Below are 14070 nucleotides of genomic sequence, written 5' to 3' on the forward strand. Positions count from 1 at the left end.
AGGACGCTCCTGTCACCAGCAAGAGGCAGCCCTGGGTGTCCCAGCTGGCCATGAGACACAAGACTCATGGGAGGCTGAGGTGCTGGCGGCTCCAGAAGCAGTTCTGTGTGGTGCTATGGCCACCAGTTGTGGGGCTGACGGAGGTCTCAGGGCCCCCAGAGACACATCAGACATGGGGTACTCACAGTCGGAGGTTGGCCAGTGCCAGTGGCACCGTGTGGGCTGAGGAACAAGGACCTCTGCCCAGCAGGGGAGGGGTCTCCCTGAGGGTCATGGAGGGCATCAAAGATGGCCCAGCTCTGTGGGGTCCAGATGGGCAACTGGCTTTCAGACACTGGGCACTGGGAGAGACAGTTGAGGTGGGGTTGCAGGAGCCAATGTTTAAGACTTGGAGGACATGTATTCCAACCAATCCCACAGTGGCAGCTGCAGCTCTGCCAGGTGTTGGACCAGCCTCCACTTGCATGTCCCCAGGGATGGAAGGCTCAAAACCTGTCCAGATGGGCAGCTCCAACTGGGAGCCCAAGACGGATGCCCGATGACCCTCTTCCCATCCTGGCTGCCCCTGCCCTGAACAAAGCATCCGGGAGCCTGGAGAAATGAGGTGATGTGCCCCACCTCTCCCTCCGCCCCTTACCTTTCATCCCTAGTGAAGTCATTCTGCAGCCCAAGGCCCTCCCAGGACCCCAGGAGCAGCCCCAGACCAGGCCAGGTATCTCCACAGCCAGCCCTACCCTGAATAGAGGGGCCAGGCCCCTGACACTTGCTCCTTCTCCTGGGAGCCAAGCTGGGGCCCAGCGGCCTGGCCCTCTGCAGAGATGTCCTTCCTATTGTTCCTGCTGCAACCTCCCCACTGCCTTAGGCCCACCGCCTCCTGTCTGCCACCGGCGAGCTGCCCTGGGTGTAGGCCTGGCCTCTGCGCACAGGCTTCCCCTCTCCGGAACGCAGCGGCTTTGGGAACCCCGCCCACCCAGAGTGACCTCTCCAGCCTCCATCCAGGCCCGGGCTCAGGGGCTACCCTCCACCAGCCCACACAGGTGCTGCCTCCAGCAGGGGGCTGGGACCTGTGCCTGGCCCACAGCAGCCTCCCCGTCTACCATCTGTGGCTCTCCCTGCCCCACGGTGCCAGCCCAGCCCCTCCTCCAGGGTCCTCCAGGCAGCAGACCCTGACTGGGAAGGGTGAGAGTCTTGTCCTCCTGGACACGGCCAGGCCTGTGAGGGTCCAGCCTGGGTCTGGGCCGTGGGGAGCCGCCTTGGTGGCGAGGACAGGGGTGGGACTTACCTTCCACTGCAGCCACGAGCTGCTCCCTGTGACACTGCTCCCGGGCCTGCAGCGTGGGGCTCTGAATGCGCAGCTCCGCACTAGCCCGTGCGGAGCCCAGCCGGTTCACCAGCTGCAAGGACGGCAGGGCCGGCTCAGAGCCCAAGGCTCCCCACGGGTAGGGCCCTCTCCCTGTGGCCATGTTGGGAGCATGGGCAGCCCCCATCCTCGTGTGTCTCCCACAAAGGGAAGGGCCCCAGCCCCGCCACAGCATCCCTGGGGGACCCACACGGCCTTAGGGCCCCCTGCAGTGATGAGGATGCTCTCCATCTGCCCTGTCCACGTGTGGCTCTGAGCATGGGACATGGGGCCAGAGCAGCCAGGGAACTGAATCTTTAACTGAACTTAACTTCATTTTATGTATTTTTTAAAGCTGGGTCTTGCTCTGTGACCCAGGCTGGAGTGCAATGGCACGATCTCAGCTCACTACAGCCTTCACCTCCTGGGCTCAAGGGATCCTCCCACCTCAACCTTCCGAGTAGCTGGGATCACAAGTGTGCACCACTGTGCCTGGCTAATTTTTTAGTTTTTCTTTTTTTTTCAGAGTCAGGGTTTCAATATGTTGCCCAGGCTGGTCTCAAACTCCTGGGCTCAAGTGATTTTCCTGCCTTGGCTTCCCAAATTGTTGAGATTACTGACGTGAGCCACAGCACCTAGCTTTGTATTTAACTTTAGTTGACTTAAATTTAAATTTAAATCCCCGTGTGTGGCTAGTAATGGTATCAGACAGTGCAAATCAAGAGCTCACTTGGGTCTCTGGCTTCTCCAGCCAGAGTGGTGTGGGGCAGGCTCCCCACAGGCTCACAGCAGCAGCCACACGGTGGGAGGTGGTGGCCGGACAAGTGCCCCTGGAGGAACTGGACAGAAGCTAGCGCCTGGAGCCTGGGGCACCCATAGTTGGCACACAGCCACCACGACCACCACGAGCACTGCAGGCTTTGAAGGACCGGAGGACTGGAACTGGGCCTGGGCCCCACCCTGAGGAGCCCTTGCCCCGGCCCTGCAGACACAGTGGCTGGAGCAGAAGGCAGCTCTGTCCACCCGTAGGCTGGATGTCTCCACAGGTAAAAGGTACCTGAGCAGGGCCGGGCTACACTGGATGACTGACACTCCATTTGACACGAATGACAAAATTCATGAGGCCAGCCGGGTCCCCCAAAGGCAAAAACCAAGCGGCATCCTTGAAATGGCCAGGGAAGTCAAGGAAGGCATCCAGATTGACATGGGAGCAGAGAAGAGGCTTAGAGGCAGAGGAAGAATAAGGCCAGGGCATGGGGCAGTGGTGTGGCCAGGTATGACAGTGACAGTGGCCTGGTGGCCCCCGGCCTGTGATGGGGGAGTGACAGTGGCATGGTGGCCTCTGGCCTGTCATCAAGGGTGTAGCAGTGGGTATGGTGTCCCCTGGCCTCTGCCGAGAGCCCCCTACCTTGAGGACAGGGACTGGGCTCTTAAGCCCCTCCACAATCAGACCCCAGAGGATGGCCAGCAAGGATGGCCTGGGCCCCGAGGCCGGTCCCCACTCCTGCACTCCTCACCTCACACTCGTAGAGCCCCAGGTCCTCCTTGCCGGCCGCCCGGATCACCAGCACTAGCAGGCCGCTGCGAGGCTCACTCAGTGTCTGGAACTTGTTGCCAGTGGTCAGCAGGGCCCCGTCCTTGTACCACCTGGAATCCACCCGGAGGGCACGTGAGGCAGGACTTGGGCCATGCTCTACCCCGCCGGCGACATCCTCCTATGTCCTATCTCAGGGCCACGCCCGGCTGTGCTACCTGTGCTCACGACCCGGTTGCCCTGCCCTCAGACCCCAGGGATCCTCAGAGAGCCCACCCTTCCAGAAGCCAAGACAGAGCCTGGCCGTGTCCTCTCGGCTGAGGGGGGCCGCACATCCAGAATGAACCAAAGCCCCACGAAGCCCATTCTCAGCTGAAGGCCAGTGGCCATGTCTAGCCCACCCTGACACGGGAACACATGGCCCGTGCCCCATGCTCCAGGTGGGAGCCGACCCCCTCATGCCCCATCCCCAGGCAGGCCTGGGCCCCACCTGATCTGCGGGTACGGGGCGCCTTCGATGGTGCAGGTGAACTGGGCGTCCTCTCCCTCCACAAAGGGTGAGGCCCGGACCTTGTTCACGAACCGTGGTGGGACTGTGGGGTTGTGGAGGGAAGAGACAGAGAGAGAGACAGATAGAAACATTAGAGACAGAGACAGAGAGACAGAGACAGACACAGAGACAGAGATAGAGACAGAAAGACTTACAAAGAAAGAGACACAGAGACAGAAAGAAAGAGATGGAGAAACAGAGAGACAGAGATAAAGATACAGAGACAGAGAGACAGAGAAATATAGAGACAGAGAGAAATAGAGATAGAGACAAAGAGACAGAGATGGAAAAACAGAGACAGAAAGAGACAGAGAAAGAGAAATTGAAACAGAGATAGAGACAGAAAGAGACAGAGACATAGACACGGAGACAAAGATAAAGAAACAGAGACAGACAGAGATGGAGAAACAGAGAAACAGAAAGACAGAGAGACACATAGAGATGGACAAACAGAAGGACAGAGACAGAAAAAGACATACAGAGACAGGGTGACAGAGACAGAGATCAAAGGACAAAGACAGAGATAGAGACATACAGACAAGGAGAGACAAAGACAGAAAGAGATAGATACAGTGCATCAGACACAGAGACATACAGAGAGACAGAGAGATGCCATGATGGAGCTGAGGGTGATGCCAGGGAAGGGGCTGCAGGATCCCCACCCCTCCCAGTGCCCTCTATGAGCCCCCAATGATCCCCTCAGAACATGGTCAGATGTGTCCACCCCACTGTCCCACCACCCCGCCGCAGCTGGGCCTGCCATGGTGGGAGGCTCAGGGCGGCTCCTCCCCCAGGAAGGCCTTCAGGCTAACCTTGCACCAGGATCTTGCCCAGGGTACTGCAGTTGCCAGCGGCGCTGGCCGCGAAGCACATGTACTGGCCAGAGTCCACACCGGTCAGGCTGTCCAGGATGAGTGCACACGAGCCATCAGGGTCTTCAATGAGGATGTGGTGGGGGTCCACCTGCACTGGTTTCCCATCTGGAAAGGACGAGTGGGGGCCGTCACCCAGGTGGGGACCCAAGGGCTCACCTCATCAGCAGGGAGAAGCTGGGCCTGGCCTGGGGGCTGCAGTTATGGTCGGGGAGGGGATGGAGGGGCCACGCTTGTAGCACAAGGGCCAGGCACAGGCTCCCTGCCAGGTCCAGCTTCCAGGCTGACCTGCAACCCTGGAGGGAGAGGCTGACACGAGCTCACCTTCTCTCTGTGTCTCTGCCTCTCTATCTCCATCTTTCTTTGTCTCTCTGTCTTGGACTCAATTTCTTTCTTTGTCTCTATCTCTGTGTCTGTTTCTGTTTTCTGTCTCTATCTCTCTTTCTGTCTCCTTGTTGTCTCTGCCTTTGTATCTCTGTCTCTGACTCCATGTCTCTGTCTTTGTCTATTTTTCTGTCTGTGCCTTTTGCACCTTTCTGTCTCTGTGTCTGTCTCTGTCTCTCTGTCTCTCACTGTCTGTCTCTTTCTCTGTCCATTTTGGACACTAGCTAGAGGCAGGGGGCAGGCCAAGGGACCTGAGCCCCACAGAGAACATCCTCTATGGGCAGCTGAGTCCTTGGTCACCCCAGCTCTCAGCAGTCCTGTGATACTCTGAGGACCTCTAATGCACTGACTGCACCCCAGCTCACAGCACCTTGATCCCCTCTTCACCCCTGCCTGCCCAGCCTAGGGCCTGCAGCCCCTTCTCAAAATCACTGCCCACAGCCCTCCATGCCTCCTCTCCCTAAACCTGCCCCTGCAGAGGACACAGCAGCCCAAAGTCTCACCCCCAACTCCACTCTCCTCTCCCAGGCCACATCCTCGTGCCTCCAAACGCACGGCTTTCTAATACGAATATCTGAAGACTGAAGAATGTGAAGTAAATCACCCTGGTATGAACACACAACTGACTACACCTCTGGCCAAGGAATGCTTCCTTCCCGGGTGAGGGATGGGAAGGCACGGCCTCTCACTGTGGAGAACTCCTTCCCACATAATGTCTAAATACATAAAACGGCATCGATTCACATTCCAATAGTGCCGGATATGCCCCACAGATTGCTTAAATCACAAAGGTCACAACCAGCACCGACTTATGATTTGTATAGAACTATAAGATATATGTATATTATACACACACATACACACACACACATATACACATATATATTTGTGGAGACGGAGTCTTGCTCTGTTGCCCAGGCTGGAGTGCAGTGGGGCCATCACAGCTCACTGCTGCCTCGACCTTCTGGGCAAAAGTGATCCTCCCGCCTCAGGTGCACCACCATGCCTGGCTAATTTTTTAACTTTCCGTAGAGACAGGGCCTCACTCTGTTGCCCATGCTGGTCTCAAACTTCTGGGCTCAAGTGATCCTCCCACCTTGGCCTCCTGAGTAGCTGGGACTATAGGTGTGAGCCACCCCACCCAGCTCAGAAATAATTTTAAATAATTTTTTTCAAAAACCTTCTGGTTACCACCTCAGATCTCCACACCCCTTTATGGCAACTCCAGAAAGGAGCTGTGCTCACACCCTCCAAGGCGTCTCTTCCCATCCCCACTAAGCCCATCCCCTGGGCTCCAGTTCTCTCCCCCAAAGCTCCTGTCAGGGCCGCCACGCTACCAGCAGCTCTGTCCTCATCTTGCTGTGGGAAAACAATTCTCCCTGGAATTCAGATTCCACATTTCAGCCCTCTGAGCAAAGGCACTCACAGCCAGGTTTAGAATAGAAGAAGAAGAGAGTAGAGTAGAAAGTAAGGAGAGTGAAGCAGAAGATGCCCATCTGCCTGGCTGTGTTCCAGGACAACAGAGACAAAACCCTTCCATTCCTTTCCTGGGAGACATTTCTGCATCCCAGGGTAGGAAGTCACCCCCTATCTCTGGAGTGAAGCATGGGCAGATATACCAGCAGCCGCATAAAAAGAGCTCCATGTCTCCTAAGATTCACGGTTTCTCTCTCATGGGACAACCCCTGCATGCAACTAACACCTAGCTCCATCACCTCCTCACAGAAACGGGTGGGGGCAATGATGAGAGACACTGAGGCACTGCTGGTAAAAAGTCTTTGTCTCTGACCCATGAGTCTTGTGTCTTTTGTCTATATCTGGCTGGCAGGCTGGCTTGCAAGATTGCAAGTGGGGTAAAATTTTGGGCCCTTCACAGTTTTTGGTTTACAATTTTGGGGACACGGAAGTGACACTGTCAGAGGCATGGCCTTCTGGAAGGGAAAGAAGAAGCGGCCCTGTGGATCTCTTTCTCTACTTTGTTGCCCTGCTAAGGAGAGAAACTAGGCAGGTAGTTGCATGCTGAGCACTGAGAAGTGGGTTCAAACACAGACACCTGGGCAGTGCCTTGGTTGGCACTCTTTCTCCAATCCCTGCCAGGGACTTTGCTGGTTCAGCCTCAGTTCAGCCATTTCACAATAAATGCCAGAGCCAGCGCTGGATCTGAGGAAGATTCTAACCCTGTTCAGACCACAGCCACGGACACTCGTGCCTGAACTGAGTGCTTGGGGAGGGCCACCAGCAGCCACGATGGGCAGAGGCAGGAGAGGGCTCAGCCCATCTAGGTCTGGCTGGTTTGGAGGGGAGAGGATGGGCACCGAGCCTGCACTAAGGAAGAACGGCCACAGCTTGGGCATCTTGTGGAGCAGCCTCCTGCATCCACCATGCTAGCCTTCCATTCTTCTGGGGGTGACAGTAGAGGATCTCTGTGTTTGCGGTAGAGACGGGGTCCTACCTCCATGGTTGGCTGAGCCACAGAGGTGTGCCTTGTTCCGTCATTGTCCTCTGACCCCTTCCATCCCCTCTATACCACAGATCCTTTCCTGGCTCAAGCAATTTCTCCGAGACAACAAACTCCCCCAAGGGAAGGCAGAGGGGACACGGCAGGGAGTGCATGGACTCCTCCCGCTACGGCCTGCCAAGCAGCCAGGATCACAGTCATGCGACACCATGCCAGGATCAGAGATAATTTTCAATAGGCTGGCAAGTTAAAGACACCTCTTCCTGGGGCAATGAACAATGAAGTGAATCAAGGCTGCTGATGGGGACACCCCAGCCAGACCGCCAAGGCTCCTGTGCAGAGCCCCCAGGACACCACATCGCTGAGCCCCACCACAGGCAGGGCACAGACGCAGAAATCTACATCACATGTCAGACTGGGGACATCCTGGAGAGACATTCTCAAGCCTACAGGAAAGGAAGACACAGTACACATGGTGAACCCACTCTCCATCCTGGCATACCGCTCCTATGAACCCAGTGTTGGGGCTCAGAAAACAAGACCCCAAAATGAGGGCTTCCCAAGCAGCCTCAGAAGCAAAATTTTATCTCTGACCTTCTCCTCCCCTCCTGTCTCTAGCCCCTCATTCTCCTCCCAGGCTGACATAGAAACAGAATCCCTCTTCCCCAAGGTGGGTCATAGAAACCAGGACACCTTTTTCTCTAAAGCCAGCCAGAAAGCCTAAAAATAGGACTCCAATTTTCTCTCCATCGTTCTGTGTAAAACCTGGCCATGAAGAAATGATCTGACATACTTTGTTTGGCTGTGGATCCAAGACCCCCATTCCAGCAAGGGTCGTGCTTCTCACCCAGAAGAAAAGGGCACTGTTCAGAAGGCCAAGAAGAATCCAGACAGACAGGCCTAGCGGGTGTCCCCACTCAGTCTGTTCTCACTAGATCCAACCCTATTTGCCCAATCCTATTTCCACACAGTTGTCCATACTTTATGGAAGCTAAGCATTAAAATGGACAGCTTCTTCTGGGTCTTTGGGTCTTCATTCTGAAGGATCCAGTGTCTACACATTCAATAAGTGTGTCTGCCTTTCCTCCTATCTGTCTGCCTTTTGCAAGTGATTGTTTAGTGAACCTGCAGAGGGCCGAGGGGAATGTTCTCCATGGCCCTTAGGCCAGCTGTCCCTCTCCAGGGTCTCTGTGGAGGCCACCTGCTGTGAGGCTGCTTTGGGTCTCCAGCCACACCATGAAAGCGTGTGGCTAACATGAGCCACGTGTGCCACACACACCCCCTGCAGTTTGATGTCCTATGACATCTACCACAAGAGCCACTCAGCAAGGGGATGGCGGTCTGACTGCGCCCACCTCCTCCTGGCCTGCGGACCTTTGGAAGGTAGCCCGGTCACCAAGTGCAGCTGTCCCCACAGAGGAGCTCTCTCCTGCAAGCTGCCTACTGGGCTGGTGGTTAGGAAGCAAGGGACAGGGGAAGGCCTCCATCCACAGGGAAACCCAGGCTCTGCCATGACCACCCCTTGGTGGCAGCCTGGTCCAAAGGGAGCAGGGCTCAGGGCATTCAACTGGCTTCTGGCAGGCTTTGATAAAAAAGCTTTTGTTCCTCTTGAACCTAACCTCCCGGAGGAGAGGTCTGGACAGGTGGCAGGAGGGGAGCTCCTAAGACCCCAGGGAGCAGGCGTTAATGACCCACCCAAGCCTTCCTCCAGAAGTATCCCAGGGCAGCCCTCCAAGCCATTGCGTTCATCAGCTCCGACCAGTGGACACTGGGATGGCCCCTCCCACACACCCCGGCAAAACTCCCTGGAGTCCTTCCTCTCCAGCCCCGTTCTCAGTCATGGGCAGACCCGCGGGCCCGGCTGCTGTGGACAGGGAGAACAGGAAGGGCTGAGTGCCCAGATGGTGCCTGCAACACCAGGACAGCACTCGGTTATAAGGACTGAACTGGGGGCTTGGAGGCCGGTCAGCCAGGCCAGATGAGGTTCACCTGACAGCCCAGGTGACCCCCTGGGGGGTCATCTGGGAGGTACCATCAATCAGTACTGATGTGTGCCTTCATAGGAGCCCCCAAATTGTAAACAATAACTGTGTTCTCAAGACTTCCTGTGTGGGAGCCACACACATGTTGGCTGGTGCCTTGGGGTGGTCCAGGGCAGTCCCACAGGCTGGCATCTCCCCTGCTGAGAGGCTTGAATAAATGCAGCCTGAGTCACACCGGAAGGACGGCATACCAGCCAGCATCAGTCAGATTAGCCAGGATGGCTGAGGGCTGGGCACAAGTGTGGGAAAATCCCCCAGGGGCTGGAGCCTGTGGAAGTAGGGTGGAGCTGGGTCTTTTGGGGCACAATGCCCCACAGTTGGCCAGCCCAGATGCTCCAGACAGCAGCGCTCACACAAGGAGACATTCCAGGACAGTGGAGCAGAGATGCCTCCCTCCCTGGAGACACCCGAGGTGGTGAGATGCAGCCCCTGAAATCCGGTGCAGCGCATGCGTGTGCAGGTTTCTCCCACACCACCCCTGAGAGCTGCGGCAAGAGCCTGTCCTGGCTGCTGCCTCATGTTGAGTGATGAACCATTTCTGTCTTGGACCAACAGGTCTTGTGTCTTGTGTGTGTGTGCAAGTAACTATACATGTATATATGTGTATATGTACCATTTGTGCATGTTTACATGCAGATATGTGTGTAGTACATATGCCTCTGTGTACCTATGTATATGGTGGGTCTGTGTGTATATATGTGTACTGTGTATGTATGCATGCACATGAATGTGTAGTATTTATGAATATACATGCGTGGTGTCTGTGTGTAGCATGTATGTGTGTTGCATGTATCTGTGCATGTGTATTGTGTATGGTATTTGGCTATGTACATATGTATATGTGTGCAGTATTATCTATGTGTGCACATATGTGTGGTCTCTAATATGTATATTTATATGTGTACAGTGTGTGCATATATGCACATGTGTAGCTGTGTATAAAGTGTGTGTGCATATGTAAAGTATGTACTTGTGTGTGTAATGTGCATACATCTCTGTATGTGTATAGTGCATGTTTGCATGTATCTGTGTATATATCTATGTAGCTGTATAGGTGCATGTAGTGTGCACTTGTGCATGATCCATGTGCATGTGGTATGTGTGCATATATGTGTACCTGTATAATGTGTATCTATGAACATATTCATGTGTGTGGTATGTATTTGTGTATATATATTGTATACTATGCATTTATGTGTAGTATCTGTATGTGTGATGTGCATCTATGTATATTACACATATAGTGTTAATGTACATGCACGTGTAATGCATATATATGGTGTGTATGTACATATGCATGAGTGTGTAGCATGTATCTATGTGTCGCTATGTACATGTGCGTACAAGTGTGTGTAATGTGTATGTGTGTAAACCGTGACAGGCTGACTTGCACATGTGTGAGGGGTAGAATGGGAGATTCCACAGTTCTGGGGACCCTGGCAGCCCTGGACGCCCCCTGCCCACTCCCCGTTGGCTTCTCCCTGGCTGGCTTCCTGGGCCCCCACCTCCCTGGCCGCTCCTTCCCCTGGGTTCGTGTCCCCTCATCTCTGCAGACTCTGGAAGTGGGGGCTCTCAAGCCTGGGTGCTTGGGCCTCACCCCTCCACACGCACTCTGCGTCTGCATCGACTGGCAGGTCAGACGCTCCGTGAGCTGACAATGTTCCATTCATCGTTTCCGGCCACATCCCTCTCCTGAGCCCTACTTGTATTTCTCCGACCGCCCCTCGGCGCCTCCGCCTGCATCCCTGCAGGCACCTCAATTCTGCAGGGTCCTCCCAGGCCTGGTGCTTCCTCCTCCCACCCAGCCCTGTCTGCACATCACCCCGCCTCTCCCCAGCCTTCCACCTTTGTAAAAGGAACCACCCTGGTGGATGTCCAGCCCCAACTGTGTGAGCATCTGGATGCCAAGCTCTTTCCACACAGCCAGCCACCCCATCAGCAAATCGGGCCAGTTCAGCCTTCAACACGGCCCTGGAATCCACAGCCACCCCTGAGCCTGGGTCCCCAGCTCCAGCACGGTGGCTTGCAGGCTGGTGTCCCAGGTCCCCTCTTGGCCCTCCCCAGCAGGTTCCTGGCATTACAGACAAGGTGACAGATGATAGAGCCAAACTGTGTCCCTCTGCTGCTGAAACCCAACATGGCTCCAGCACAAGGGAGGATTGATGCTCCCCAGGGAGAGGCCCCCAGCTCCTGGGAGGTGATCTCAGGCTCTTGGGATATCCTGCCTGGTAAAAGCATCTGTTCTCCTTGGGAGCCCTGGGCCACATGGGATCATCTATGCTGACCGTGAGATTTCTGAGATTCCTGGGGGTCCCTGGGCCATGCAGCATCAACTTGGCCTCCAGAAGGGCTGGAGCCCAAGGCCCACCACAGAGCAGTGAGCCAGGATTCCACAGCTGAGCCTGCAAAACCCTGGACACCATGGCCAGGGAAGCACCTGGTTGGCACCATCCCGTGCATGTCGTCACGTGCTGTCACTGGCAGAAATGATTCCCCCCAGGAGGGGACAACTGGAAGTTCATGCATAGTGCCGCCTGGACCTTTCCCTAGGTGGCTCTCCCGGCAGCTACTTTAACCTGGGCCCTTTGGCCACAATCAGCCCTGACTATGGGACTAGCAGCTTTGCAGAGCCGAGTGCCCCCACTGAACTCCCTCCTCTCCAAGCCTCGGCATCTCCGTGTCCCCAACCATGCTGTCTTTGATTCGGAAGGCGGGTGGCAAGTGAACATATAAGGCCTGTCCATGCCCCAGACTCCCAGCCAAATCCCATATTGGGTCCCCAGCCCTCACAGCCTGTTTCTCTCGGGCAGCTCTTTTCTGTTGCAGGGCCTGCATCCTGGACAGGAAGGCCACAGCCCCTGGCCCCGGGGTTTACCTTTGTACCAGCTGATGACAGGCTTGGGTGTGCCCGTCACGCGGCAGGCCAGCTTGACTGTCTCACCCAGCTCGGCTGTGCAGTCGGCCAGCTCCTCTTCAAAGTCCGGGGGCCCTGAGGACACACAACAGCCCTGAGTGCTCTGTGGGGGGACATCGGGCTGCGGCACCCCCAGGTGCACCTGGCAGGTCACCTGCCCTGCACCATGAGCCCCACATCTGATGGTGTGGCCCCTATGGGGACTGTCCCTTGTCATCCCTCATCCAAGGTCCCCACCTGGAGTCAGGTGAGTGAGGCAGGTGCGTGTTAAATGGAGAGCAGTGGGGGCTCGGGGGAAGATTCTGTTCTGGTTGAGGAAGCAGACCCCGGGCTGCCAGACCCTTCACAGCCCCTGACATGATCCGGATGGGTGCCTTGAGCTTGGGGCCCCCATGGTATCCCCGACCTTGGATCAGGGCCAACCCAACACCCAGCCCAGGGGCTCCCCATGAGGCTGTAGCCGTCACATGCCACAGGCTGGCTGAGCCGTCTGTCCCAGGAACGAGCCCACCCCTCACACCCACCCAGGCAGGGACCTGTGCGGCTGCAGCCGGGTGCCCCATCCTGGCTCAGCCACCTGGGCCCCCGGGAAGGTGGACACTCACGCCACACAGGCAGGGCCAGACGCTGCTGGATGCCACAGATCTCCTTCACCCACGAGCTCTTGATAATGGCTGTCCGTGCCTGCAGCAGGTACTTGCGCACCGAGTCCTCCCGCTCCTGCCACACCTCGAAGGCGCGGTCATCCCCCTCCACCTGGTCGTTCAGGTCGATGCTGCTCAGCTGTGGGTGGGGGAGGGTGTCAGCACAGGGAGGGGGACACAGGCTGACCATCCTCAACAGATGTGGGACCCGACAAGGAAACATTCAGGCCACCCTGGACCAGCGGCTGCAGGTGTGGCCACTGGCATCCACCCCGGAGCTGAGGGACAGGGAGCCCCGCCCAGCAGCCCAGAGCCTGCAGACCTTCATCATGTTCCGGAACACGTAGCTGAAGGTATCGGTGCGGGAGTCTCGCCGGGGCTTGCAGATTACCAGGTGGTTGCGGAAGAGGAACACGTGACGGTTGTGGCCCTTCCAGGGCATGCGGGCCCCCGGTGCACCCTCCCACACGATGAAGTGGCCCTGGGGGAGGGTGTGGGCTGCGGTCAGCCTGTGGTGGGCCAGATTGCCCAGCGGTGCAGGCCCCACAGCCACCCAGGTACCCAGTGCTCTGCTCAACTCATGCACACACCGCCACCTCCTGGCAGCCCCAGATGCAAGCCCCCAGCACCCCAATACCCACCCACATCACATGCATCTCCCGGCCCCGGCCCCTGGCCCTCCCCAACCTGGCGGATGGGCTCGCCCAGGGCCTCCAGGGTGCCTGGGTAGTTCTCCATGAGGGACACGTGCAGCTTGTTCTCAGCACGCTGTGGCAGGGCAGACACCACGGCATAGGCCTGCTCCAGCAGCGCGCAGTTCTGTCTGTTCCGCGCCTTGTTGCGGATCAGCTCCTGGGGCCGGGGCGAAGGTCAGGGCTCAGAATGCTCCACAGGCTGGACCCCAAGAGACCCAGCCTGGGCAGAGGAGGCGGGGCAGGGGAGGTGGTGCCCACCTTCAGCAAGGCCTGGTAGCGCTGCACCCGCTCCACTGGCTGCTCCAGGTAGTGCTGCAGAGGTGGTGGCGGGGGCTGAGAGGGGTCCCCTGCCAACAGGGACTCCTCCGCGTATTTCTGTGGGAACCAGGAGGGTGGGTTTTAGGGCAGGAGTGCAAGGCCCACTGATGGCTGTGTCCCTGAGAGCTGGAGGGTGGGTCCCCAGGGTGCACACACAGCCTACACCCCAGGTGACAGCTGTCATCATCTCCTGACAGGTGACAAGCACAGGACTTGGGCTGCTGAAGTGGCCTTCCCAGAAGCACAGGGCTGCAAAAGCAGCTCCACCCGCATTTCTGAACTGAGGCCCAAGGGGGGTGCAGGGAGGCTGTGGGCAGTGG

General features: G+C 56.9%; 1 protein-coding gene across 43 annotated transcripts in view; it reads right to left on the reverse strand.

Moving 5' to 3' along the window:
• Window positions 1-14070, reverse strand: part of OBSCN (obscurin, cytoskeletal calmodulin and titin-interacting RhoGEF) — a 170381-nt gene that overhangs the window by 24661 nt on the left and 131650 nt on the right. For all 43 annotated transcript variants that reach the window (XR_010149907.1, XR_010149905.1, XM_016940307.4 and 40 more), the window contains 9 exons: window positions 13691-13807; window positions 13425-13589; window positions 13060-13218; window positions 12699-12876; window positions 12055-12168; window positions 4236-4403; window positions 3364-3466; window positions 2857-2986; window positions 1283-1394 (listed from right to left, as the gene is read on the reverse strand). Coding sequence is in view for 41 of the 43 variants with exons in the window: in XM_016940307.4 (XP_016795796.2) it covers window positions 1283-1394; window positions 2857-2986; window positions 3364-3466; window positions 4236-4403; window positions 12055-12168; window positions 12699-12876; window positions 13060-13218; window positions 13425-13589; window positions 13691-13807 (1246 nt within the window). In the remaining 2 variants the exon portion in view is untranslated. The remainder of the gene's footprint in view (window positions 1-1282; window positions 1395-2856; window positions 2987-3363; window positions 3467-4235; window positions 4404-12054; window positions 12169-12698; window positions 12877-13059; window positions 13219-13424; window positions 13590-13690; window positions 13808-14070) is intronic.

This window comes from Pan troglodytes, chromosome 1 (assembly GCF_028858775.2).
Source record: "Pan troglodytes isolate AG18354 chromosome 1, NHGRI_mPanTro3-v2.0_pri, whole genome shotgun sequence".
Classification (NCBI taxonomy): Eukaryota; Metazoa; Chordata; class Mammalia; order Primates; family Hominidae; genus Pan; species Pan troglodytes.